At 43.3% G+C, this 27655-nt stretch overlaps 1 protein-coding gene and 1 long non-coding RNA gene across 4 annotated transcripts; one reads left to right on the top strand and one right to left on the bottom strand.

Moving 5' to 3' along the window:
* Positions 1–1999: 1999 nt before the first annotated feature.
* GTF3C2 (general transcription factor IIIC subunit 2) lies at positions 2000–26398 on the bottom strand. Of its 3 annotated transcripts, none has more exons than XM_037066708.1 (21): positions 26310–26398; positions 22349–22410; positions 21108–21178; positions 15195–15465; positions 14720–15032; positions 13850–14135; positions 11823–11917; positions 11163–11240; positions 10916–11014; positions 9621–9848; positions 9334–9445; positions 9009–9117; positions 7915–7940; positions 7604–7733; positions 5699–5843; positions 5432–5593; positions 5158–5245; positions 4786–4914; positions 3846–3998; positions 3593–3700; positions 2000–3088 (listed from the first exon to the last, which is right to left on the bottom strand). In XM_037066708.1, exons 4-21 carry the CDS (start codon positions 15439–15441, stop codon positions 2870–2872), a joined length of 2727 nt encoding a protein of 908 aa, XP_036922603.1. In that variant the 5' UTR covers positions 15442–15465; positions 21108–21178; positions 22349–22410; positions 26310–26398; the 3' UTR covers positions 2000–2869. The 3 variants fall into 3 exon arrangements, with proteins under 3 accessions (XP_036922603.1, XP_036922602.1, XP_036922604.1); XM_037066707.1 differs by lacking the exon at positions 26310–26398 and adding an exon at positions 26005–26213; XM_037066709.1 differs by lacking the exons at positions 22349–22410; positions 26310–26398 and adding an exon at positions 21676–22294.
* A 124-nt stretch (positions 26399–26522) lies between these two features.
* On the top strand, positions 26523–27105 carry LOC119001340 (uncharacterized). Its single transcript, XR_005069544.1, has 2 exons — positions 26523–26613; positions 26696–27105. It is a non-coding gene; the product is annotated as an uncharacterized LOC119001340 (long non-coding RNA).
* Positions 27106–27655: the final 550 nt, after the last annotated feature.

Raw genomic sequence — 27655 nt, 5'->3', positions numbered from 1 at the left:
TTGTTTGTGAGGGTGGGCATCACTACAGATTCCCTTTTCCCTCAACGTATGTATATATATCTATAGTGGCTATAACTATATATAGCCACTTTTAAAGAGGCCCACAACTAAAAGTATTTGTAAGCAACAGATGAGGAAATTTCCTCATTACCCTTTCCACCTCTAACACCCTAGAACTTTGAATAGCGCATCACCCTTGGCAGTGGATTTGTCAGCCTGGCAGCTTTTGTTTAACTCTGTCCAGAGAGCCCACACTTCAGGAGGCAGCTGTATCTGACTCTTTCAAACAGTCTACCTGGCTAACTCCACCCCCAATTTACTAAGTTCTTGTATGTATAAGGTAGGGAGAATCTTGTCAGATTCTGGACAGAGTAAGGAAGCAAGAGAATATGATGTTACGAGCCTTGAACAAAAGACCCAATGTGGAAGGTTGGAAAGTTGTATTGAGGGTAGACTCTCTAGGTTCAAATCCCAGCACCACTCTTTAATGACTTTATTCAGACTGCTTAACTGCTCAGAATCACCCTTATCGAGTAAAATGGGGCAATACCTACCTTAAGAGATTAACATACACCAAAGTACCTGAAATAGATCACATGCTTAAGAAACACTTGTTTATCCTCTTCCTTCCCTCTTGGGGACACAGGAGAGAATAATCTTACTGGAGAAATCTGGGAAGCTCCTTGGTGAAGGTGAAATTTGAGCAGGGACCTTGAATGACGAATAGGACTTAGGTGGAGATGTTAGAAAAGGAGACTCCTGGAGGAGGGAATAGTGTGAGAAAAGGTACAAAGGAAAAGTGCAGAAACTCATGAATAGTATAAAGGGGATATATTGGGAGGGAAGAGTAGAAAGGCAGTAGCTTGGGAAGAGGGGTTTGTATTAGAGAGACAGCGAGGGCTGAAAGCATCTTCCTGATTTCCTTTTGGAGGTCAGGCTGGAGCTGACCCTCAGCAGCAAGAGCAGGGTTGTCAGCACCAACCTAAGGCCTCAACAGCATGGGTACCCAGGCCCACCCCGCTTTTTTAACCACTGAAAGTGGGATTTCATAATGCTGTGTCAAGGGACTGCTGTGTAGAATGAGCAGAACTTCTGCAGTGAAAGGCACTTCCTCCATCAGTCAGCTCAAAACCAGAACTGGCACAACCTGAGCTGGGCACAAGAGGATGGTGCAATACTTGGCTCCTTTGCACTGGCGAGGGCTGTGGTCCCTCCGCTACTAATGGTCTGCATTGCCTCCAAGTCTGTTTTCTCTTCTGTACAGGAAGGGAATTGATTTCCTTGATTCCTTTCTTAAAGACTTTTCTGACAGATGATAAATTCCCTACACTTAAGAGGCAGAAAGCTATTCCCAGATTATTTGGCCAATCACTTTAGAGTGGCGAAAGGCTTTGTTCCAGATAAGAACTATACTAATCTCTACTCTCTTCAATAGCAACTGGCTACATATTTTTCTCTGTAATAGTTTTTGAGGTCATCTGACTACTTACCCCACACCTCAGATTGTTCTACACAATCCAAAACTATGGTCTGCCTATTTCTCATTGCTGGGATATGTCCTTACTTAGGAAGCAGTGTCATGGTCATGAGTCTGCAGGGTCCCACAGGATTTTAACAAGATGAGCTATAATACAGCAGGTCCTCAAATAACATCCTTTCATTCAACATTGTCTCATTATATTGATCTTATAAGATGCCATAGGAACTTAACTCTTGTTTATATCAACTCACCTATGATAAACTGGTTTCATTATATGTCATTTAAAGTCACAGAACCACCCTGACCGGTGTGACTTGGTTGGGCATCATCTCACAAAGCAAGTTTGATTCCTGGCCAGGGCATATGTCTGGGTTGCAGGTTCAGTCCTCAGTTGGGGCATGTATGAAAGGCAATGTTTCTCACCCTCCCTCCCTCCCTTCCCCTCTCTCTAAAAATAAAATCTTAAAAAAAAATTACTGTACTCAGGACTCTAAACACCTCCTAAATACAGGTTTGAAATAAAGTAGCTAAACATGTTTAATAAGTCAACAATGTGACATTATCATGAAGAATCAAAAATCATGACTTGTAAAAGAATGATTAAGGTAACTGAAGATATTTAATCTAGAGAAGACTTGGGAAACACATGATAGCTATTTTAAATACTTAAAAGGGCAATCAAAGAGAAGAATGACTAGATTTCCGAATACCCACGGTAAAACTTACAGAGGGATACTCTCTGACTGGATATAAAGGAAGGTATTTTAAAACCTGACTGTCTAGGAGTGTTCGAGTAGGGTCAGATGACCAGCGATTAGGCAGATTTCCTAAGCAGGACCAAGCAAGATCTGAGCCACTGTTCTACTGGTAGTGTGTTTGTGGTGTTCCTCAGTTAAGTACTACAAGCAGCTTTAGTCCAATCAATTACTACCTCTGCCCCATACCCCCATGGGCTTGCATGTTGGTTACTCTAAACAAGAAGCTGGGAGCCTTCATGTAGATACCCCTCTGGTTCTCCAAACATCCACTCACATGTGGTCTCAAAAACACTCAGTACCTTTACTTAGCTTTACCCATTTCACAATATGCTCAATATGAGCAATTTTGACTCTCAAGCCTAGGTCAGGCCTGAGTGTTTCTTGTGAGCCATAGTTTTAGGCTAAAGAGCCTTGAGAGTTTGTGGAGGGCAAAATCCCCTTGCCCACAGGGGGCTGTGATGACAGCAGAAGTCAATGGAAGGAGAGGTATCTAAGGAGCCCTGGGGAGGCCGGTCTAAAGGTCCAGACCTGGCAGCATCACTGTCCAAGAAGGCCCCAGTTCCCATGGTCTGTGAAAAGGGGCCATTTGTTCTTGGCAGACTACATTCCAAGGGTCCTGTGTAGACCACAACTAGGGACTGGGCAGAAGGAAATGGCTGGTTGGACAGAAGCCAGACCCTTCAGTAGGGGAGGATGGTTGGAACATAGCATGGAAATGGGCTTGGCTTTCAAGCTGCATACGGTGGCCCAGTGGAGAGGTGAGTCCACGGATAAAATGGATCCGAACCAGCCCTGACTGCCCCCCAGATATGAGCCAGCCATAGGAGTCCAAGTTTGGGCTGAAACGCACCTGTGAAGAGAATAGAAAACAAAAGAGAGATGCTCATGGTTGGTGTTTAAGGGTGAGTCCTAGCTGAGACAGCAAGAAACACGGGCCACAATCTGAAAGGATAGGACCATGAGTGGGTGAGACCCGTAGGAATGAGAAGACAATGAACAAGGTAAGCTCTTAAAAATGAGCTTGCCAGAGCTATTTTCCCTCCTTAGCCTTTTGGTTGACTTCTCTTTTTTAAAAAAGATTTACTTATTTTTAGAGGGAGAAAGAGAGAGAGAGAACATCAATGTGTGGTTGCCTCTCAAACGCCCCCTGCTGGGGGCCTGGCAAGCAACCTAGGCATGAGCCCTGACTGGGAATCTAACCAGTGACCCTTTGGTTTGCAGGCCAGCACTCAATCCACTGAGCCACTCCAGGTGGCTCCTGGTTGCTTTTCATCTCCCATTTTATTGACCAAAGGCCCAGAGTTGGGAGAAAATGACAGTGAAGGGTGGAGAAAATGAGAGGCAAGCTTCTTACCTTATGAACAGCCTCCAGTGGCAGCCTGTCCAGGCAGAGCCGAGAATGCACTTCTCCTTCCTGCATACGCAGCATTGGTTCTCTATGGAGCAGACCGTGGAACGAACTCTGGGGAGGGGGCGTGTAACAGGAGAAATTGAGCAGCTTCTTAGTTTTGCATCTTTGTGCTAGAACCCTTTAGGGTTTTCTTTTATGTAGGAACTAAAGTTTTCTACTTTTCCAATGCACACTTATTCCCCTGGCCCCAATTTACCAAATCTGTGTCTTGAAAGAGCAAGTAGTGATGGTTGACCGTTTCAGCATAAGTTCGAGCCTTGGGAGGGTTGAGGGCCCCAGATGAAGCAGAAGAGTGGTCTTGACCTTCAGGATTATCCTGATACGGCATCAGATCTGCTTTATATATAGGCTAGAAATGAGACCATGAGATTGGGTTCTATAAGACTGGAGATAGAATATAAGGTAAAGTTAAAGGAGTTCATCATCACCAAGCCCTTATTATATGAAATGTTAAAGGGACTTATCTAAGAAAAAGAAGATGATCAAAACTATGAACAGTAAAATGACAACAAACACAACTATCCACAACTGAACCTTAAAAAAAAAAACCAACAAAAACTAAGCAAACAGCTAGACAGGAACAGAATCAGAAATGGAAATCACATGGAGGGTTATCAGTGGGGAGGGGGAGTAGGGAGAATGGAGGAAGAGGTACAGAGAATAAGAAGCATAATTGGTAGGTACAAAATACACAGGGGGAGGTTAAGAATAGTATAGGAATGGAGAAGCCAAAGAACTTATATGTGTGACCCATGGATATGAACTATGGGGGAATGCTAGAGGGAGGGGTGGTACAGGGTGGAGGGGAATAAAGGGGAGAAAGAAAATGGGACAGCTGTAATAGCATAATAAAAAAATACTTAAAAAAAGACTGCAGATAGAATAAAAGTAAAAGAGAAAATGGTTTGGAGCAGGAGAAACTTAAAGATGAAGAAAGTAGTATGTTCAACATATGTTCAGATGCAATGGGGTAGGGAATATTATGTGCGACTCTGTACCAAGGCTCCCAGGGATAATATCATGGCCGGGAGGCCTAGTACTAATTTGCACTCTACTACTAATTTGTAGTACTAATTTGGGAGGTTGTGGATTAGGACCTAACATACGGTGCTGTCGTTAAATATTTATATACGTACAAATCTTCGCTCTACAGGTCGCTTGACAGTTATTGGGTTCAATGCCATATCGGGCAATATAGCTGCAATGAGCTCTCCGGACGTATCTCCTGCAGCTATTGTCCCAAGCCAGTCGGATCCTGAAAGACTCTGATAGAAAGAGACAGATTTCATTCATTCACCTAGTCAGGTCTGTGACCTGGTAATACCTGCAGTTTCAGGGAGAAGAGACACACACACAAACAAAAATGAGTTTATCATAACCCACATCCCTGGTGATACAATTATCACACATCTATCTTCTTCTATCCAAAACTACTGCCTCTGACTACCACTAGGTGAGTAAATTAATCATTTTCCTGCATAATGAAGATTTCAAAGAGAGGGGCTCACCCAAACAGTGCCTTTTCGAGGAGCAGTGAAGTAGGCCTTGTAACCAAGGTAACCAGCATCAATATAATGAATTCCACACAGTCCATAACTGTAAGAGAAAAACAAAACTTTTCTTTTTCTAAGATTAATTTCTTCTCCCCATGTCCTTCCAGGATTCAAACAACCTCAACAAAACAACCCTCAACCCTCCTCTCCCCACAACAATCTGACACACTTTGCACCCCAACCCCTAGTGTCTGTCCCCAGAGCTTCTCCTAGCTCCACCCTGCCATACGAGGCATAGCAGTTGTCCTGAGCCACAGTGACACCATTGTAGGAAGGCAGCCAGGCCAGCTCTGTACTCAAGAAGCGCTTGATAGAGTTTATTGGTTCATAAGTTCGTCGAAGGTCCCAGAATTTGATTTTCCGGTCGCTCCCTGCAGACACTATGAAATGACTGTGGAAAAATGGAATAAGAGGGAGAAGAGCAAAGGTGAAGAAGTGTGGAAGAGTCAGCCTGTTCCGGCTTCAACTGCCCCACCAACCAACTCTCTATTCCAACCTGTTGGCTTTACACCACTGAAGACTGCGCACAGCCTGGTCATGGGCTAGGAAACAATGGAAGGGGTAGACCTTCATGGAGCCATCGGAGAGCTGTATTCGCTGCAGGGGCGAGCTAGTGAGAAGGTTCCAGAAAACCACCATTCCTAAGGTAGGGACAGAATGTGTAGGTATTAAGGCAGTTTCTCTCTTCCGTGCTCGAATAACTATCTCTATCTTCAACCCATAGATCTGATCCCTTAGGAAACCACATGCGGATCATGATTACCTAGCCAACATACCCTCCATATTTTAAAGACTCAACCTAATATTTTTAGTTCCAATTCTCAACAACAAAAAAGTAATAGTTTAGTCTGGGACCTGCAGCTGAAAGACAGGTTGGCTGCACTCAATAACCTCTACTCACTGAAAAATAAAAGTAAAGGGATTTTAAAAGAACATAAACTCTCTAGGACAGGGTTGTCAAACTATATAGTCCATGGGCCAAATACAGCCTGTCACCTGTTGGGTAAGTCAAATTTGACAGGAACACGGCTGCGTTCCTTCATTCACCTAATGTGTATGGGAGCTTTCCCTTCACAATGGTGGGGCTGAATAGTTCCAACAATGGCCAAATGGCCCAAATAACATAAAATATTCCCTATCGGGCCCTTTACAGAAATGTTTGCCAACTGCGCTCTAAGACAAAGAGAAGAGGCAGGGAGTCAAAAAACAACAGAATATAGAGAACAGAACGCAAGTGGACAAACAGAAACTAACTTGGCTGACCCAACACAAGTTAACCTTCATCAGGATGGCAGAGGAGGAGGTAATAAAAAATGTAACTTTGATACAAATAAAAGACAAATTAAAGAACAGAATTTAAGAAATAAAATTTGGGAAAATACGTGTAGCTAAAACCTCTTTTGTACATAAACTCAGGACAAGTAGCACCTATAAATCTTTCTTGAAGAAAATGTATTAACAGTGAATTACAGCTAAATGGCATAAATAACTCAAATGGAAGGGGAGGAAGATGAAAGGACCTGCAGAGACTGGAGATGATTTCAATGTAAAATAAAGCTTCAATAGCTTTGGGAATTAAGATAGCAAAATAGCATCAAGTTTCATATACCCTGACAATGTACAAAAAACAGAATTAGGAGATGGTGGGAAGAATGATAAGAACAAATGTACTAATTTCCTTATCTCCCAAGCAGAAAGGCCACTGATGATGTCTAAAAATAAACTAGTCAGAGCCCTGGCTGGTGTAGCTCAGTGGATTGAGCACGGGCCTGCGAACCACATGATCTCGGTTCGATTCCTAGTCAGGGCACATGCCTGGGTTGCAGGCCAGTTCCCAGCAGGGGACTCATGAGAGGCAACCATACACTGATATTTCTCTCCTTCTCTCCTTCCCTTCCCCTCTAAAGATAGATAAATAAAAAAAAAATAAAAAAAATAGAAATAAACTAGTCATTTAAAAATGACAACCTAGCCCTGGCTGGTGTGGCTCAGTGGACTGAGTGCTGGCCTACAAACCAAAAGGTCATTGGTTCAATTCCCGGTCAGGGCACATGCCTGAATTGTGGGCCAGATCCTCAGTAGGGGTACATATGAGAGGCAACCACACATAGATGTTTCTCTCCCTTTCTCCCCGCTTTTCCCCTCTCTAAAAAAAAATTAAATATTTTTTAAAAATAAAAATAAATAAAAACAACCATCTAACAGAGAACTGCATGACATGATGCTTATCTACTCAATTATTTTTCTGAATAGAAAAATTTCTTTCTTCTTTGTGTTTTTATTTTACATTGCTGGAATATTTATAACTATGTAATGCCCAACACTGAACCAAAAAGGAAAAAACCCAAAACAAGCATATATGAAAACCTAAAGAGCAACAGCTACTTTTTTTTTTGTTTACCATTATAGTATCCAGCAGCCAGGTGGTAGTGAGGCCGGGTGGGCATCCAGGCCAGGCTAAGGCACTGACCACACTCCGAGGGGTCTGACAACTGCATAGACCCCACCTGAAGGGTTGCCACAGATTGTACCTGCAGGGATGGAAGAGATGGGACTAAGGTTAGGGATACCTACTGTCTGGAACAAAGAGTCAAATCAGTGTTCAATCCAGTGGGAGAAGACGATCTCTCTGAGTTACAGAGACTCATGGAATCAGTAAAGAGAGGATGTAGGAGACAGAGCCTCAGGTAAGGCTGCAGGTTCCTCACTCACCTTATAGATGGAGGGCTTCACTGCGTCTGTGAGGGAAAAAGAGAAGTAACAGATACTCTGGATCCAGAGGACCAAGGTCCCAATTAGCCTTACTCTTAGATCAGCACCTTACCTTTTCAGTAACAACCTTCCCTTACACTCTTATCTTTCCACTGTCAAATGTACAAACCCATCTCTCTCTGCCTCATTTTCTTCTTTCCTCCTGTTAAACTTGACAGTATCCTTCCTATTAGAATGGCTAGTCTCTCCACTCTGCTCTTCTCATCATCTCCACCTTTGCTGTTTGGTTACCTGTCTTTTCTCCTGCATTACTCACTTTCTCTCTCCCTGCTGGGTCATTCTCATACTCACATGTAAACATGCACCTGTCTCCTGTCTACGCCAACCAAACAAAACCCTTCCTTTACCCTGTCACATGTTCCCTTCATGGCCAAACATCAGGAAAAAACTATCTACCCATTCTCTCTTCACGTCCTCACCTCCCATTCCCTCCTCAAGCCACTCATCTACTGGATCCCCAAGTAAGGGCTGTGTCAGGGTTCAGTCTTGGGTGCCCTCTTCTTTACTCAGTACAATTGAAAAACAATAAATTCAACAAATAGGAAATGCCTTTCCCTGATTCCCTCCTCCTCTTGTTCACTTTCTTCAGCTCTGCATTTTCTCCCTCTTCACAACAAAGAGAGTGTGTTTCTGTGTATGAGTGGCAGTGAGGGCAGGAGAGGCTGAAGACAAGATTAAGAGTCTGGCAGGGGAGACAAGCCCCATTTGTCAGCCTCAGCCTTTAGCAGCTCTTTACACAGCCAATGAACTATGGCAGCAAGAGAAAGAGGCCTAAAAGCTCAGGGGAACAGGGAAGAGGGGGGATAAAGGTAATGTGCTGGAAGAGTGCAGTTATCAGTCTACAAAAGAACAATAACCGTGGGCTCTTGAAGAGAGGTCAAGAACAAAGTGTGTGGAGTCAGAATGGACGGTGTGACTGTGGAAGGCTTTACACTAGAGACAGTGGGCCTAGCGGAGTTTCAGAGGAGATGGACAGGCCCTACAAAGTCTGGATGCTGCTACAAAAGCCCCATTTCCCTTGCTGTGCTACTCACCTGGGGGCTGATGTGCCAGCAGGGCCTCAGGATGAGGCAGGCTGAACAGGAGCACCTTCCCATCTGAGCAGGCCAGAGCCAAGAGACCCAGCCGGGGCAGGAGAGGAGCCTAGAGGTGAGACCAGATCTGCACTGAGGTTTGCTGCCTTTAGAGGCCTCTCAGAAAACTTCTGAGGTTCTGATCTTTGAAAATATGATATGGAGTTGCTGGGAAAAATGCCATCCACCACCCTCCAAACTCCATTCCTCCAACTCTGGGAGCACCCAGGGCCTCTTTGTCCTGGGCTTGAGTCTTAGGGCCATTATAAAATCAACTGGGAGGTACCTGCCGAGGGGTGCCTGGAAGTTCCCATGCTCCACTGGGGCAGAACTTAAGGTCCCAGACACAGCCGTGGTCAGAAGCGATCCCATAGACAAAGTGAGCCCTGTTGCCAGGACTGAGAAGAAAAACCATGTGGGAGAATGGATAGAAAGGGGCTCAGGGCTGCCAGAGCCTGTGTCCCTTTATCTCATTCCATTCAAGCCCTCGCCCCAACATCGCCCCTTCTGCCCAGCACCATTCTTCTCTCTCCTCAACCACCCTCCCATGGCAAAGGCCCGGCCCCACCTCACCAGCTTTCGTGCTGCAAGGTCCCAAGGCCCCAGAGCTGGAGCAGCCCAGGGCCCGAATGAAGCTGGCTCAGTGAATGTGTCTCATTCATGTCGGGGCTGGAGAAAAGGGCCACATACTGCGAGGCTGTTGCCCCCTCTGGCACTGGGCACCAGTCCAGAGCCCAGACAGGTCCCCCTGTGAAGAAGGACACATCCCAGCGCTCTGGGTGTGCTGTGATTGAACTAAATCTAGAGAAAAGTCAAAGAGGGGATGAAAAGAGGAGTTAATAAAAGGTATTAACTTTATAGGTGAATGGATAAGTAAACTGTGATACATCAATGAAGTATTATTTTATACTAAAAAGAAATTAAAAGATATTAAAAGCATATTACTAAGTTAAAGAAGCCCATCTCAAAAGGCTAACACTATATAATTCCAAGTATATGACATTCTGGAAAAGGCAAAATTATGGAGATAATCAAAAGATCAGTGATAGCAGGGTTGGGGTAAAAGGGATGAATAGGTGGACTACAGAGGATTTCTGGAGCAGTGAAAACACTCTGTGATACCACAATGATAAATATAAGGTAACAGACATGTGTCCAAACCCACTTAATGGAGTGTACCCACTCTTGGAGTGTTAGGGTACATTCCAAGAGTGAACCCTAACGTAAACTCTGGACTTTGATTATGGTATGTCAATGTAGGTTTATGGACTGAATAGGTTCATTAACTCTGGTAGGGGACACTGATAGCGGGAGACGCTATGCATGAGTAGAGACAGGAGGTATATGAGAAATCTCTGTCCCTTCTTTTTAATTTTCCTGTGAACCTGAACAGCTCTAAAAAAAATTAAGAAAAAAGAAAAAGACAATGAGGATAGAATGGGAACTCCACCAGAAGCTAGTGAGAATTGGCTTAAGCAAGGGTCAGAATATCAAGAACAGTCTACAGGTGAAAACACTTCTAGCCACCATTTGTATCTCCCTCCTTTCCTTCACCTTCAGAAACATCAGGCTGTGCATTCCAGTTACTACAGTGTTCTTTGTAGGGCCAGATGAACTGAGTAGGTAAGACCTCATAAACAGGTTTGACCCTCCGTCTCCCTGGCTTCCCTCAGTCTGGCCAGCAGCAATGAGCACTGCAAATGAGAGGGCAATGACCAAATCTACCTAGGACTCCGACCTTTGGGAGCAACTGGATCAGCATCAGGGGAAGACAAGGGCCAATCTGTCATCCCTTTCAACATTCATTCTTCCTATTTCTGTTTCATAGGATCAGGAAGAGATGCAATCCCTTTTGATGTCATCTTCACCTGTTTATTCGATAGAGTGTGCCGTCTTCTGGAAGACCTTCACGTTGTACAGAAAACAGTGGAGACTTCTCCTCCTGGGGCAGGTAGGGAGCTGCCTCACTAGGGGAAGACAAGAGAACAAGAGCCTCAGTCTGGAAGTGTTTCTTCCATTCTAGGATTCCCATCATTAATCCCGAGTGCTTGGTCACCCTTCCATCCACAGTGGTATCACCCCCTCCAAGGCTTTAAAGATGTCTCTTCATCTTACAGTTCAGATAACAAGTGCCACTTCCAGGCTACAGGAATCCACTCTGCAAACTCCCAGTATGAATGCTTCTGTTCTCGGCTGGAGGAACGGAAGCAGCATTAATGAAGGAGACAAATTCTAGAGTAATGCTGCCCAATAAAACTTTCTGTGATGAGGAAAGTGGCCTATTATCTGTCCAGTGCACAAACTGCTAGCTGGGCACTTGAAATGAGGCTAGAGCAAACCAGAAACTGGACTTCTAATTTTAAATGGCCACATGCAGCTAGTGGCTACCATATTGGACAGCATAGCCCTACAGCTCTTGCCTTTGGAGCAGTGCTGTTCATTTATTTAATTTTTAAAGGTTTTTTAAACATATAGAGGGAGAGAAACACCAGTGTGTGAGAGGTACATCGATCGACTGCCTCTAGCATGCCCTCGACAGGGAACCTGGCCCACAACCCAGGCATGTGCCTTGATGGGGACTAGAACTAGTGACCTTTCAGTCTAGAGGACGATGCCCAACCAACCGAGTCACACCAGTCAGGGCAACAGTGCCACTGATGTATGAACATCCTCAGTATTCTGCCCTGTGAGTACCTTCCCTCTTTCCCACAGTCCCACTTCTAGACCACCCTCTGCACTCCACCCCCACCCTCGCCCCTATTCCCCAAGCCTCACAGGTCCTTGGTGAGATGCAGGCACTTCCAAACAGGAGCCATGACGTGATTTGGTAGGCCATTGGGAGCCATGCCCCGGCAGTGCGGCTTCTGCTTCTGGGGACCAAATGAGGAGACTGTAAGGGGGAGGATTTTCTAGGCTGGATAAAACCCTCAGGAGACAGCTTTCCCAGCTTTTACTTTTATTGGGACCACTTCCTCTCTAACCTTTGCCCCATCAGAATCTTAAATTTGTGTCTTAACCATGACTTCTCTACCTTTTGCTTCTACTCCTCCACCAAAACTCCAAAATCTGTTATCTGCCCGATTATCTTCCTTGACATCTCCAGGTACTTGATTTAGAGGACTCCCATTTACTTCTCAAAACTCCTGCCCTATGGAGTAGTCTCTCCTACTCCTCCCACCTTTCTATATTCCTTCACCAGCTTTCCCTCCTCCGATAGATTCTGTTCATGATGGTATTTCCCAGAGACCTTCTGACTTCCACTCAACCCCCTGTACATGTGCTGGTAATTTCACCCCATGTTGCATCATTATACCTGATTATCAAGTGTGACTACCGTCATTACTTTTTCTAATCAAGTTTATATTTTAGTAAACTCAAACTTTACTATGTATCAACTTTTCTAGAAATTCTAGACCCATTGAGTGGTGCCAAGACATACTAGGGCCCAAGGCAAAAGGAAAATTCAGCAATACAGTTCCTATCTTTATTTAAGATTAGGCATTTTGGTCATTATAGATTTGTTAAATTAATTTTGATTTTTAAACATGTTGTATCAAAAATTTATCTTGATTTCTAAGGGATTCTGTGTTCCCTTAAATGTTGCACTTAAGACAAGCACTGGTCCCATAGACAGGGTGGGGCAAAAGTAGGTTTACATTTGTGAGTATGCTAAACAGAGTTTATTCTTGTGTCATGTACTATTATATTATTTTCCATACAAACAACTATAAACCTACTTTTCCCCACCCTGTAAATGGTGACCAGATGTCCTCAAAAGGATGGCCGATGGACCACGGGCACCTTCCGTGGTATGTCAGAAAGTGAGCTCATCACCTGCCCGCTCACCTTCACCACTCCTGTACTCCCCCCTCTTCCTGTGGTCCCAAGCCCAGTGCCTGAGAGCACCATCTAAGCTGGAAACCCCTACTCCTTCCTGCCCTTCAATTCCCAAGTGCCTCTAATTCTCTCATATTCTTCCTAAATCTGCCCCCTGGCCCCAGCCACCTTCTTTTCCTTCACTGCTTGATTCAGGCCCTCACAATCTCTCTCTCACCTAGATTGCCGAAGCTGTCACTTAATCGTCAACAGCATATTGACCTGTTTTCCTAACTGACCTTGTTATTTTCCTACTTAAAAACCCTTGTTGTATACAGTTTTATTTGGGATGATGAAAAAGTCTTGGAAATGGATAGTGATGATCGCTGTATAACACTGTGAATGAACTAAATGCCACTGACCCATACGTTTTGAAATGGTGAGTTTCCAGTTATGTCAGTTTTACCACAATTTAACAAACACACACCTTTGTTGGCTCCTACCAGCCTTAGTCCTTTTATTCTCTCCGTGTAATCACTGCACTACTTCACCCCAGGCCTTATGCTGTAGCCATAATCAATTTCTGGGAGAACCAATCTCCCTGACAAACTTCCATTTATCTTTCAAGACCTAGTTGTACTATCATTACTCTGTGAAGCCTAAGCAGTTAGACAACCCTTCCCTATATATCTCAAGTATTTTGTTCACTACAGGTCTAGCATTTACAACACTGAACGTTTTGAGGCAAGACTCTGTCTTATTCATATCTGTGTTTCCAAGTACAGAGTAGATGCTCAATACATGAATGAATGAACTTTTTTACTTACCCTCAACCCCTGCAATCCCAAATGTATTGAAGTAGTCCCTTTCTTCTTTTACCTCTTTTGGCCATTATAGTTACTAGGCCAAAGCTTTCCTGCTGGGCACCCTCTTGACCCCCTAATAATCCTACTGTTTCCCCATTTACTTTCTTGTCCATTCATTACCCCTGAAGTGGATCCTCGCGGGATGCTTCGGGGCACGACAGGCTCAGGTTCAGATGAGCTCTCACTTGGGGCCTCACTTTCTTCTCCATCTTCAGCTTCAACCTTCAGCACAAAGTCTTCATCTTGTGCAGTGTCAGCCTCTTCTTCTCCACCTGGACAGGCTGACAGTTGCCCGGTTTTCTTTGGTTTGGTGGGGCTGCTCACCTTGGGGCTCTCGGGACAGGACACTGGAGCTGGCAGGGCTGTTGAGAGCTCTTCAGCCAGTTCTTGAAGATAGAGAAGCGCCCTGTGGAATAGGGCAGAGTCAGAGCCATACTCACAAACACTTAACTAAGAGCCCACTTTTCCAGACACTTGGCTGTTCCTTATTTCAGTGGATCCTCCTCGTGACCCTGTGAAGTAGCCACTAATTGCCCCTTCCCATTCCACAGATGAAGAAACAGAAATCCAGGAAAGTTAAGTGACCTGACCAAGATGATTCATATAACATATGTTAGATCTAAACCAGTTCTGATTCCAAGTCCCAAGCTCTTTTCACTCTATCAGTCTAGAATCATTGATGGCAAAGAAAACAAAAGGGAAAGCACATGTATACTGATATATATTGGTTGGTAAGATTGCAATGAAGACCTGGGGGGAAATTGTGAAAAATGTGATAGGATACAAGGTACAGAAAGAAACCACTTAGACAAAGTTAGCAACAGATTCAAGTTGCTGTGGTAAAAGCCAGAAGATTGCTCAAGTCCCCCAAACCCAGACACCAACCTGCTTACGTGATGCCTCATCACAGTTTTCTCTTTTCTCCAACACCTAACCCACCCCGATCCCGTTACCCCAGCCCCCTGCACCAAGATGTGCCTCGGTCCTTACACTTGGGCAGCCCTTCGGCGGGGTCGTTCCCCAGGTGGGGTCTCAAAGTCTTCAGGAGGTCTCTTTGCAGGTGGAGACTCTGGCTGATCTAGGCCTTTTGAGAGTTTTAGCAGTAGCAGCTCTGCCTTGGGTTTTCGACCTCGTTTCTTAGGCATGGGGGTGGAGAGAGGGTTGGCTTGCTCTAAGTGACCAGGAATCAGAGGGGCTGTTGGTGGATTAGGTTGTTGGGGCCCTCTGGGGCCTTTCCTTGTCCTACCACCTCTCTTCCGGCCAGGCTTTGAGGCCCTGGGTTTTGACGTCTCTGAAGAAAGATCTGTAGAGAAGAATGCAGGTCTATGAGATGGGGCCAGAGCTCAAACCTCTTTAGAATAGACTACACCATACTCAGGTTTGTAAGAGTTTTTAGCTCAACCTGTTCTCTTTCATCTTAAACTAAGCACGGGGAGAGAAAAAGATGGAAGAACAAATTACATACCTTGCTGTTCCAGTCTACAAAGGCTTTCTGGGTCTGGAAGGAACTTTTTCTCATCAAGAGAATCCTCAAATCCAGACAAAGGGGTAGGTAAAGACATCTCTATGGAAGCTTCTGTTCTGGTTGTTTCTGAAGTGGTCTTGATATCAAGTTGGTTTAGCACCTCTTGTCCAGGAGATTCTACTAGAGTCATGTTCCCCACGGGGCCGGCATCCCCCAGGGCAACACAGCCGACCCCGCAGGTATCCATCAGGACCCCCTACAATGGCTGTCCCTGCACACAGAGACATACAAATGAGAAGGCGGCAAAAGCTATTGGTACTGGCTCAGGGTTATCTACTTTCTTCTCCTCATGCCCCCTCCTGCAACAGGAAACCTAAACCTCCTGATCATTCATTCATTCAACAATTCCTAAACAGCTTCTATATGTCAGGTACCATTCTTGGAACTGGTGATGTGACAATACGCAAGACAGACAAGGTCCCTGCCCTCATGAAACCTACATGCTCTTGGAGCTAACAATAAACAAACAGCAATAAAGCTACCATTTATTAAATACTTGCTATGTGCCAAGCACTATTCTAAGATTTATTTACATCATTTAATTTAAAGCTCATAAAGTTTCTTGTAAGCCTATTGCAGTGAATGCCTAGAGCTAACATCCATCTTTGCAAATATTAGTCAACGAACAGACTTATTTAAAAATTAGGAAAACAGTTCCCTAGTGCCCTGTCATCAACTTTCCACGTGAGCAGGGGAGGTGGCAGGCTTTGGGACAACTAAGGAACATCCTATTACATTAAGAGACCTTTTCCACAATGAATAATCGACTAAAAAATGGTCATGAATCTTCATTTTCTTCAAACCTAGGAAATCAGCTGTGCAACTGTGGACCAAAGTAAACTGACAAGAGATAAATAAAACACTGACCACCAAACCAAAAACCTGAGCAACATAGAACTCTGCAAGAGCAGTTTTTGGCTTGAATAACCTGCTTGTCTGCGACAAAGGTAAAGAAATAACTCAAATCTGAGGAGGGAGCCCGCCCCCGCCACAGATCTGTATATGTCTTAAGGATAAAAAAAGTCATCGGCCTCAACAGAAAAGTTTGTTGATAAAAGAACCATAAGAAATGTAATAAATTAAAATTCACAACTGTCTCTCTTGAAGAAGCTATAGTCTAAGTGGATTATAAACTATAACAATAGTCAACCCTCTAACTCAGGTACTAAGAACATAACATAACATCACATGCCAAAGATAGCATATAACAATGTCAAAGTCAATTGAGGTCAGTGAAAATCTACTTGAATTGTGCTCTGGTAAACAGCAATCCCTGACAGAACTCCTCCATTCAAAACTGGTAATAAGCAAAAAGGATCTAAATGGAACCTATGCATAGACACTGAAGAAAAATAAAGACACAAGCACATGAAAAAAATGAAAAGCACCCTTTCAAAGAAAGACTCCAGGAAACAAAATTTTTTTCCAATAAAAGCTGTAATAAAAACAAACAACACCCACAAAACCCAGAGACTGTGAAATTCAAGAAACAAGAGATCAAAGTAGAAATAAAACAATGGCAAGGTAAAAAGCCATAAGGAAAGAAATTGAGTAAAAGAATAAAATCATAGAAATGAAAGCAAAATGTTGAAACTATACTGCTGAAAAGAAAATAGTGGATGGATTTGAGGAAAACCACATAGGTTGCAAAGAGTAAAAGTACTTAGTGTGAAGATGACACACATGGAAGATAGAAAATAGGAAGCTAACATATGAACAACTGGTGCTCCTAAAGAGAGATAAAAAATGGGAACAGAAACCTGCAAAAATTTAACAAAAAAAAAATCTCCTAAAATAAAAGAACACCTTAGTCTATAGATCCAAAGGGCACACAGTGTAAAAGAGAAATAAAAATCAATAAAGAATCATTAAGATCAAGAATTATCTTAATGAAAATACTAAATTTCTCCTGCAAAGGGGGTAAAAATCAGGTCAGCCCCAGAGTCCTCAGAAACAAATGATTCTAGGAGATAAACACTAAGAACATCAAGACAGTTCTTTCTATTTTTTTATTTTTTTTTGTTTTTAGAGAGAAGGAAAAGGAGGGAGAAAGAGAGGAAGAGAAACATGAATATGCGAGAGAAACACTGACTGGCCCAACCCACTGAGCCACAGCAATCAGGGCAAGAGAACTTTTTCCTTAACTGGGATGTCATTCTTGTAAAAGCAACAGGATAACATTCTCAATATGCGAGTTTCTAGAAATTTAAAACTGATGCACCTTTACTTTAGCCAATGAAAGATAAATCAATATAAAGGACTTTCTAGTGGAGAAGCTGCGGTATAAAATTGGAAGCATTTAACAGTGACACATCAACTGAATTTCAACAACCATGGTAACTACAGCTATAAAACAGGCTCTCGCTTAAAAATTGTAAATGCCCCACAATGTAAAAATATCAGTATTATGGTTGTAGTGGACTAAAACAAAAGAAGTATCCTAATTTTGTTTCTAAACTTGGTAAACTGAAAACACATAGATGTTATTAATACCATTTAGATGTTTAACAGAACTAAAAACAGTAGTGTACCATATTGCTTTCGAAATACCCTGTAGGCCATTAAAACTTGAAGGAATTTTTTGGCAAGACCATATAATCAACATAAAAGATTAAAACTAAAGGACACACACACAAACATACAACCCCATTAAGATGGCAGAGCAAGATAAAACATTTATTAAACAATAAGCATATATGAGATAAATTCATCCATTAGAAGATTTGGGTTGATGTAAAAAGCCAAACAACTCTATACTTTCTGAGAGGTGTCTAAAACAAAGGAACTCAAAAAGCTGAAAGTAAAAAGATGAATTAAAATATAAAGGGCAATATATCAAAATTACAACTTAACTACAGAACAAGCATCATTCATAACCACCAGAAATTGAGTTGAATGAAGTTCTACAACTATGGAATTAAAGAAGAAACCTCATCAAGACTGATAGGACAGGCAGAGATGCAGAACAGGCTCATCCCACACCAAGTGAGACAGAAATGGGGAAGGATATCTCCGAGCAAGTAGTCCCACCCCAGTTTCCAGGGTGGGAAACCTTCCCCGGTTTCCAGGAAGACAGGTCCCCACAACTTCCGGCTGTACAAAGCAGTGGGGATTGGGCCTGAGGAAGATGGAAACTGCTGTAGTCCCAGGCAGTTCCTCGTAAAGGGCCCACACACAGACTTACTCAGACATTCCCTCTGAGCACCAGCGTAGGGACAACAGCTTAAAAGGCAACAGAGGCAGATGGTGGGTAACTGAATTGTCTGACATTGGGGGAGAACTAGAAGGCACCTTTCTCCCAAACATAAGCGCAGGCAGAGGCCATTCATTGTTCCTTTTCTGAGTCCCGCCACCACAGAGCCGGCAGGCCCTGTGACATATCTGATGCTCTATCAACCAGGCTCACACTGTTTGTCCTATGTTGGTGATTCCCTGAGGCTCTGTTCCACCCAACTGTGAGGTCCAACCAAGCTGTTTCCGGTGCTTTTCTACACACACGGTTTGTCTTGGTTCATGCTTCAGCTTTTCCTAAATTCTCTCACACAAGCAGCACTGGCCTCACCAAGCTCCATATCTCTAAGTGGCCCCAGGACCAGCACTACCAGCAGTTGGCTTTGGTTCACAGCTTGGTCCCACCTGGGCACCTCCAAGCCCGGCACAAGTAGCAGTCATTTGCAGATCACTTTGTAGCATATGCTAGGTGGCCCCAGACAGAACACAGGCAGTGGCTGGTCTTAGACACGCCAACAGCAATCAAGGCTCAACTACAACAGGGGGTATGCACGGCACACACTGTGGGCACACCTTGAGTATCCCAGCTTAGGTGATAGGAGAAGCTATGCTGCTGGACCCTAGAGGTCACCTCCTACATTAGGCCACACTACCAAGACACTGAGTCAAAGCAGCTCTACCTAATACATAGAAACAAACATAGGGAGGCTGCCAAAATGAGGAGATGAGGAAACATGCCCCCAGTGAAAGACCAGAACAAAATGCCAGAAAAAGAACTAAATGAAATGGAGACAAGCAATCTACCAGATGCAGAGTTCAAAATATGGTTATAAGGATCCTCAATGAACCTAGCAAGAACCTTAACAGCATAAAAAAGATGCAGTCAGAAATGAAGACTACACACTAATTGAAATAAAAAACAATTACAGGGAATCGACAGTACAGTGGATGAAGCTGAGAATCAAATGAGTGATTTGGAACATAATGAAGCCAAAAACAACTAACAAAAACACCAAGAAACAAGAATTTAAAAAAAAAATGAAGATAGTGTAAGGAGCCTCTGGGGCAACTTCAAGCATACCAACATTTGTAACATAGGTGTGCCTGAAAGAGAAGAGAAGAGAGAGAACAAGGTATTGGAAACCTATTTGAAAAAATAATGATAGACAACACCCCTGACTTTGTGAAGGAAATAGACATACAAGTCCAGGAGGCAGAGAGAGTCCCAAACAAGATGAACCCAAAGAGGCCAACACCAAGACACATCATAATTAAAATGCCAAAGGTTAAATACAAAGAGAAAATCGTAAAAGCAGCAAGAGAGAAGCAGTTAGTTACCTACAAGGTAGCTCTCATAAGACTGTCAGCTGGTTTCTCCAAAGAAACTTTGCAGGCTAGAAAGAATTGGCAAAAAATATTCAAAGTGATGAAAAGCAAGGACCTACAACCAAGATTATTCTACCTAGCAAAGCTATCATTTAGAATCAAAGGACATATAAAGAGCTTTCCAGACAAGAAAAAGCTAAAGGAGTTCATCGTCACCAAACCATTAACAATAAGCCCTGGCTGGTGTAGCTCAGTGGATTGAGCGCGGGACTGCAAACCAAAGGATTGTGGTTCAATTCCCAGTCAGGGCACTCAGACTGGGTTGCAGGCCAGTTCCCAGCAGGGAATGCACTAGAGGCAACCACACATTGATATTTCTCTCCCTCTCTCTTTCCCTTCCCCTCTAAAGATAAATAAATAAAATCTTTAAAAAAAAATTTTAAAAACCATTAACAATAAAATGTCAATAAATATGAATCTATCAACAACTGAATCTAAAAAACAAAATAAACAAGCAGAACAGAAACAGAATCAAATATACAGAGAACATTTTAATGGCTGCTCAATGGGAAAGTGACCAGGGGATGGGGAAAAGGTTAAAGGATTAAGTACAAATTGGTTGTTAGAGAATAGTCATGAGAATGTAAAGTACACATAGTGAATATAGTAGCCAAAGAACATATATGCATGACCCATGACATGGACAATGGTGTGGGAATTGCCTGAGGGAGTAATGGGGGTCTGGATGGAGGGGGACAAAGGGGGAAAATTTGGGGCAACTGTAATAGCATAAACAATAAAATATAACTTAAATAAAAAACATGCAAGTTAAATGTAAGCAAAAAAATTTTTTGATAGTAATAACAAAGTTAAATTCAGGGGGAAAATATTAAATGGGACAAAAATGGAGTACTTTATAATGAATAAAACTTCATATAAAAGATATAAATGTCACCAACCTTTAGACATCAAATAACATACCATCAAAATACATAAAGCAAAATCTTTAGAAAATACAAGAACTACTTCTTTTAACCATTGACAATTCAAGTAGGTAAGGACAAAGAAAATGTGAATAAAATGATTACTACTGCCTTCTCTACTGGCCAAGGTTCAGCTGCACAGAACAGAATCCTCTCCAGTCAGTATAAGCTACAAGGGATTTATTAAAACAGCAGTGCCCAACCTTTTTGGCACCAGGGACCAGTTTCATGGAAGACAATTTTTCCACAGGCTAGGGCAGGGGTGGAGGGGGATGGTTTAGGGACGATTCAAGAACATTACATTCAAACTTACCTGCTGCTGTGCGGCACTGTTCCTAATAGGCCTGAACCGGTACTGGTCCGCGGCCTGCAGGTTGGGGATCCCTGTAAAGGGTATTAAATGGTTCACATCAGTGGTTCTCAGAGTTTGGTCCCAGAACTGGCAGTCTCACCGTCACTTGGAAATTTGTTAAAATTCCAACTTCCGGTCCTACCCTGGATCTACTGAATCAAAAACTCTGGAACCTAGGGGCCGCACTAGTTATAACAAGCTCTCCAGGAGATTCTAATGCACATTCAAGTTTTTAGAATCACCTGCACAGAAGTTCATTGGGAGAGTTGGGAGGAAAAATAAGTTTAGGAATAAGGGCTTGTCAAATTGGAAAGCTGTTTTACAGCTGCTGATTCAAGAAACACATGGCCTCTCCTATGTCATGATGGGGACCCACTTGCTGAATCAAGATGCCCTGCCATAGCTGATGGGCCCACAACCAAGATGCCCCTGCAAACGGAAAGTGACCAAGTAAATGGGGAAGACACTTCTCCGGCTCCCAAATCCAGAACCATTTAATTGCCACAATCTGCACAAGCAAAATGCATACCTGCCGGCCTGCCTCTCTCTTTAATCTCAGGTCCAATTTTGAGTTCTCCAAGAGCATGTTTGCTCAACAAGACTTAAATCACACTCAGAATGTCAGATGGTAAATTTCCAGGAATAAAATTTCTAGCTTTCTGGGCGCTCATTCTCTCATGTCCCACCTACCCCAGGGTAGAAAGTAGGATCGGTGTCTTCTCAATTCCTCTCCAATGCCACTCTGAACAAATAGTCCTTCTCCTCTTGTAAAAACCTTCTCTGAAGCTTGTAACATTCAGCTAAAGCACTGCTAATCACTCCGTTGTCACACTCTGGACCTTGTCATCACATAAAACCCTTTAACCCCCAAAACCACTAGGACAGCCACCATCTGATCACAACCTCCCATCATTACAGCCAGACAACTCATGTACTGCCATAGTATCTGGTCTTCAACCGTATCTAGCCACTATCCAGTGATCTCTCCAGTATCTCCCTATGGCAACCACGTGCAGTCTTAGACTTCTTTATTTTAATCAGACTCTTTTTGCCATTATGAACTTCCTTTCTTTCTTTTGCATCCAGAAGTCTACAGTTCTGACAAAATTATAGCCCTGGATGAACCAATCACCAATCTTCTCCACTGAGTGTATCTAAGATGCCCAGGGGCTAGCGGGCACATTTTCTCTCAGTCTTCTCACCTCCTCTCTCTCTTCTATTGTCTGATCCCCTGGTTCTCAGCAGGAGACTTTGCCTCTGGATTCTGAAACAAAACCCAAAGCCATTTAACGGGAAATACTTAGATTTCTCTTCAAGTAGCCTAATCCTCTCTGCATCTGAAAGCTCTCTCATCCACTTTCTAAGGCCACACCTTCCACTAGTGTGAGGCCTCATTCTGCCCCCCCTTATGGAAACTAGTCATTTATCCTTTTCCTTTTCATGGGCTGTTTCCAAAGAGCATTTAAATATGTTTACAATACTCATCTTAACACACATACACTTATCCTTCAACCCATATTCCTCCTCCAAATAATATCTCCCTCCTCCCTCTCATGGTCAAATTTTTTAAAGAGTTATTTGCCCTTATATTTCAATTACCCTGCTTCCTCTTAACTAAGACACTGCCCTCAACTCATTCTGGAAGCTAAAAGTCATGAGTAATTGCTGTCAGTTAATGCACTTGACACTTCTCAGTCTTGTTTAACTTGACCTCTCAGCAGCAGCAAAGCTACTTACCTTTATTTTCTGAAACATTCTCTTTTCTTGAGAAGTGCTTCAGGTGCAGTAACCTTTCGGATTTTTTACAAATGCTCCTCAATCTTTTACAATTGTCTCTCTCCATCTATTTGGCAGCTTTTTCTGTCTGTTTGCAAAGTCATCTCTTTTGTGTTTCTAAAGCATTCAACTTAGTTTGCTTTCTTTTTTTTTTAGAATTGTTTTAGGTGATACAAAATATTTCTAAATATATGCAGAATATAAAGAAAAACAGTAAAATATCTGTGTATCTGCCATGTTTCAACTTAGTTTTAATGGATATTCTTTCATACTCAAATTTCTTCAACATTTAAATATATAACACAATTATATAAACATAATGACAAACCAGTGTACACAAACAGATTTGGGGACCGACACAATGACGTGGCAAGCATTTAATTCTGCTGGTGGAGATGGAGCGAACAAGCCCATAGGAGAAAACCCTAGGTGGCTCCCACCATTCAGTGTGCAGTGGGATCTGTACGCTTTACCAAGGAAATGGAGAATGTCAATGAACATACGGAAGTTCAATGGAGACAGGACAAGAGAACGTCTATACTCTATGTCTTCAAGATCCTCTGTATCAGTACCCATATACTGATCTCTTTCTTCTTGGCTACTATATGGTGTTCTACAGAATTATAGTTTACTTAGATATTTTCCATTTAAGCACAACTGGGTTATAATACTATTGCAAACAATTATGCAATGCATATTCTAGTACAGATCTCTTCATTAATAAGAAATAATTGTTCTAGAATGAGCATCTGAAGTGGAATTCTAAACTGAGTTGAAGGGTATGGACATTTTAAAATTTAACAGATACTGCCACACAGTTCACCAAAATAAAAACAAATATATATTTCCACGAACTATACCTAGCCATTTAACACACCCTTGCCAATCTTTAATTTTTGCCAATCTGGGCCCTGGCTGGCGTAGCTCAGTGGATTGAGCGCGGGCCTGCGAACCAGACGATCGCAGTTTGATTCCCAGTCAGGGCACATGCCTGGGTTGCAGGCTGGTTCCTTGCAGGCTAACTACCAGCAGGGGATGCACAAAAGGCAACCATACATTGATGTTTCTCTCCTTCTCTCCTTCCCCTCTAAAGATAAATAAATAAAATCTTTAAAAAAAATTTTGCCAATCTGATGGGTGAATTATTTTCATTGACCTGATAATTGGAGTTAATTTCTTTTTGTATGTTGGATATCTATGTCTTTTATGAACTGTGTGTACCTATAACTTGCCCATATTTCTAATAGGGCAAATTGATCTTTTCCTTACTGATCTGTGGGGTTATGCTGTTTATGTTGAAAATACTTTCTCTGGCCCTGGCTGGTATAGCTCAGTGGATTGAGCGCGGGCCTGCAAACCACACGATCGTGGTTCGATTCCCAGTCAAGGGCACATGCCTGGGCTGCAGACCAGTTCCCAGCAGGGGACGCATGAGAGGCAACCATACATTGATATTTCTCTCCCTCTCTCCTTCCCTTCCCCTCTAAAGATAAATAAGTAAAATCTTAAAAAAAATATTTTCTCTGTACCTATTTTTCTTTTAACTTTGTTTATAATGTTCGTCCTAAACTGAAGTTAAATTTCTCAATCTTATCTTTTACAGCTTCTGTGTCTTAAAAAGGCATTTTCTACCCTATTCACATACACGTATCCTATTTTATTTTCTTCTAATACTTTTTTCTAAATTCGAATCTTACATGTAGCTCTTTAGTCTGTCTAGAATTTTCTTATAAGAGCTATGAAAAAGAGATATGAGTATTTACTTATTCCCTATCTATCATCCCTGAAAGTTCCGTAAGATAGGGATCTTACCTATCTGATTGACTATTGTATGCAGAACTGCACTACATGGTAAGTATAATAATTAAACTATGCTGATTGAATGACTAACACCTCAAGGTACAAAAATCCCTTTCAAAGATTCACTTCATATAGAAGGTAGTAAGCAGCAGGGAATGGTGGTTAATTTCCACTTATGATTTCACAATACAAAATTTAAACACAAGTAAAGGAAGAAATGTTTAGCAAATCTGTACTGGAGTTTATAAAATTTTACATTTGCACCCCAACTCGTCTGGTTCCCAAGACACTCCAAGTTGCCCGCCTGACCCGGCCAAGGAAAATAATTAGATGACACTGTTCCTCAAACACGAAATCACTTTAAACTCTTTGTCTAATACACTGTTTCCTAAGGTGTTCCTATGGCACAACTGGTGGTATGCGAGGTGGTTTTAGTAGTACAAAATTTAACAACGGTATTTAACTGTGTTTTTATTTTGACTTATTTAAAAAAAAACTGTAACAAGCCCATGAAACCCATGGGTTTATCTAATACTGCTTAGATGGAGACTAAAGCACTTAAACTTAAAAATAAACCAATTTAAAGAAAACTCCTGCCCTGACCAGTGTGGCTCAGTTGGTTGAGCATCCTTCTGCAAAACGAAAGGTCACCAATTTGGTTCCTGTCAGGGCACAGGCCTGGGTTGCAGTTGGGTCTCCAGTGGGGGCGAGCACAAGAGATAACTGATGGGTGTTTGTCTCACACCTATAGCTTGCTGTCCCTCTCCTTCTCTTTCCCTCTCTCTAAAAATAAATAAAATCTTTTAAAAATAAATAAAACATATTAAGGAAATAATAGTACAGTTGATAAAAATGGATGGCAAGAATTGAGGATGGCACAGAAATGTGCCATCAAGTTTGTGTAACAATATGCTGCTGGGGCGAAGAGGCTTGGCCATACCCTACACCACTGTTAACGAAGTGAGTTATCACTGAGTTGGGTTGAAGTCGTCACCTCTGCCTTCCCCAGCAGAGAGCCAACTTGACAAGGAATTAAAGGGCTAGATAGGGAAACGTAACTGGCCCTTGACTGCGCCAATGAGGTTGCAGCGCGCGGGGCACAACCCCCAGGGTTAGAAGAGCCTCAGCGAAGAAGAGGCTGGGACACAGCAGAACGAAGAGACTGACCCGTAACTACTATAGGAGTGACCATCTGCCCTCCCTCAGTCCTGGGCGTGGGAACAGCTTTCACCACTAGCCCGTGCCTGAGGTCGGCCCTGAATTTCTAAGGTTGAGGACTTACTGTAGGTTCGCAGAGTCGAGGGAGATAATTAATGTAAGCAGCACCGAAGCCGGGACACAGGATATCGTGTTACAGACACCGCGTGGGGGAAGAAGGCAAGACCCTTGGTTAGCAGAGATGGGTGATGCACTCTTGCCACTGTGGGGAAGGAAGTGGGGAGCATGATGGTTTCTGCAGCAGCCCAGGGGCTGGAGGTCGCGATGCTGTGCAGAGATGGAATAGCGGAGCCAACATCTTAGCGCTACAGAAAAAGGAGGAGGAGTAATCGCGGGACCCCCCCGCAAACCCCATGGCGGTACACTCACCCTCAACCAAAGTCCTTCCGGAAGTCCAAGTTCGAAGATGGCGCCGCCCGTCTGGTCGCGGTTTTATGACGCAATCCGGTAGCTACAATTCATTGATGCCCCACCCCGGCCGTCGACGCCAATGCACAAGGTAAACACGTGAGCTTAGCCCGAAGTTTGTGCCCAAAGACGTTTTCTATTTCACTAGGTATTCCATAATGCAGTGCGGCGAGAGTTCCGTACCCTTTCGGAGCCCGCGACGCTCCCGGACTTTCGCGGCGCCGAAGACTCTGCACGGCCTTATGGGAATTGCAGTGTCCAGAAGGTAAGATTAACGCCTGCGCGGTCTGTACGCGATACTTGAGCGTGCTATTTTTCCGGAACGCTGAATCCTGGATTTCCTTAAGGACTTCGGGGCCTTTGGCGGGCTAGGCTAGGCCGGATGTGAGTCTTTACCTGCAAACACGGCGCCGTTGGAACCGAAGACAGAGGCTGAGAGACAAAGGAATCCACGAAACGGGCCGCCTGGAGATGACTCCGGCTTCCGCCGCGGGGCATTCAACCCCACCCCCTATCCTCCCGCAGATCCAACCACTAGTGAAGTGGAGGATGGGACGTGAGACACTAACGCAATGAAAGGGGGCTTGGGAAAAGGACAGGAAAGGGATGGAGGAGGAATAGAAAAACTTGACGTGGGGACACTATACTCGAGTGAGACTCCGACTTGGACCTTGGGTTTTGTCCCACTCCCTCACTGGGACGTGGGATGAGTGTGAAAAAGGATGTAATAAATTCTACCGTTTTAGAAGCACTGAAAGCTCCGTTTTGACGTGTGTCCACAAAAGGAATAGGAGATTTCAGGCTGTACAAACACGTGGAAAGGGTGGGGCAAAACCTTTCTCTGCTTAAATAACCTCACCTATGAAACTCCTTTGCTTACACAAAACATTTTAAAAAGCAACAGAGGAGTTAGCTAAGATTTTCATTAGCCGGAATAAGGGTCTCCTATCCCTCTTCCCGCCCCAACTTAGTGGCCTAAAGATAAGCCAAGGCTGCTTTGTGGTTTAGGACCAACTCCTTGTGCTCGAAGTTGGTGCAGCTGGCCCTGGCTGGTGTGGCTCACTGGATTGAGCGCTGGATGGTGAACCAAAGGGTCACTGGTTCGATTCCCAGTCAGGGCACATGCCTGGGTTGCAGGCCAGGCCCTCAGCATGGGGCAAGAGGCAACCACACACTGATGTTTCTTTCCCTCTTTCTCTTTCCCATCCCTTCTCTGTAAAAATACATACATAAAATCTTTACCAAAAAACAGAGTTGACCCGGTTGAACCTCTGCATAATTTTGATGCTTGGGGTGGTATGCTTAAT

Source organism: Sturnira hondurensis, unplaced genomic scaffold, assembly GCF_014824575.4.
Source record: "Sturnira hondurensis isolate 20B ecotype Veracruz unplaced genomic scaffold, ASM1482457v3 Scaffold0016663, whole genome shotgun sequence".
In the NCBI taxonomy this organism is placed as follows: Eukaryota; Metazoa; Chordata; class Mammalia; order Chiroptera; family Phyllostomidae; genus Sturnira; species Sturnira hondurensis.
This window is presented reverse-complemented; position numbering and strand designations above follow the sequence as displayed.